Consider the following 928-nt stretch of genomic DNA (forward strand, 5'->3'; position numbering starts at 1 on the left):
TCATGGGCTATAGATAATATCTGCACAAAGCTTGGCGCACGTGTATGTATGTATGCATGTGTATATATAGGAGAAAGCAATATTAAGATCAGTGCAATTAAATTTCTATCACAATTATGGGTCTTTCGGTGTGGACATTTTTCTGTTAGGAGATTAAGAAATGAATCCTACAAGTGATAACATAAAACAAACAGGACATTAAGAGTTAGGATGTTAAAACTGCAAAGGTTATAAATGAAAAAGACACACAAACACAGCACAGAGTAGCGAACTACTGCAAAAAAAATGCAGTACTGCACCAAAATACAGTCTCTGCTATATATACACAATAACCAGAAGACCCGTAACTACCTCTGTATGGTATAAACATACAATAAGTCCCTCACTCACCTGGAGGTTCGCCCAATTGGTGGTGCTGCTGCAGCATCCCCCGAGGATTCTGCATTATCATTTAACACCTCTATATCATCATCTCTGCAGGAGGGGAAATACACACCCTATGTTAAAACTAACCATCCTAGTAAAGCTTTACACCAAGCAGTCATGTTAGCATATCAATATATACAACCATTTAGCAACAAAAAGGTAGGTATGAATATCTAAGAAATGATACAATAGAAGGGAGTGGATAACAACAGTGAGAAAGGGAACTCTATTAGAAAGCGGATTATTTCCATTCAAACGTCTTCTATTCTTGTGTCTAGACTATACTTACAGAAAGAGAGAAAGAATACTGCTCGTAATAAAAAAAACAAAAACATAAATTTTACTACATTATCTGAACACGGTCTTCTATTTTCCCTATGGTTTACTACCATATGTTTATTCTCAATATTCTGTTAACAAATTTATTGAGGGAAAAAAAAAACCTCACATTTCTGTTCAACATTAAAGTGAAATTAAACCCTCAGATTTTTTAACATAAAAC

At 34.7% G+C, this 928-nt stretch overlaps 1 protein-coding gene across 1 annotated transcript in view; it reads right to left on the reverse strand.

Annotated features, from left to right (window-relative positions):
- Nucleotides 1-390: 390 nt before the first annotated feature.
- The window catches only part of LOC108804139 (autophagy-related protein 16-like), a gene marked incomplete at its 3' end in the record, with an annotated part of 4,269 nt that continues 3,731 nt past the window's right edge, over nucleotides 391-928 (reverse strand). Inside the window, exon 3 of the mRNA XM_018575901.1 lies at nucleotides 391-474. Coding sequence (XP_018431403.1) covers nucleotides 391-474 — 84 coding nt within the window. The remainder of the gene's footprint in view (nucleotides 475-928) is intronic.

The sequence above is a fragment of the Nanorana parkeri genome, unplaced genomic scaffold (assembly GCF_000935625.1).
Source record: "Nanorana parkeri isolate BGI_ZX_2015 unplaced genomic scaffold, ASM93562v1 scaffold5401, whole genome shotgun sequence".
NCBI lineage: Eukaryota > Metazoa > Chordata > Amphibia > Anura > Dicroglossidae > Nanorana > Nanorana parkeri.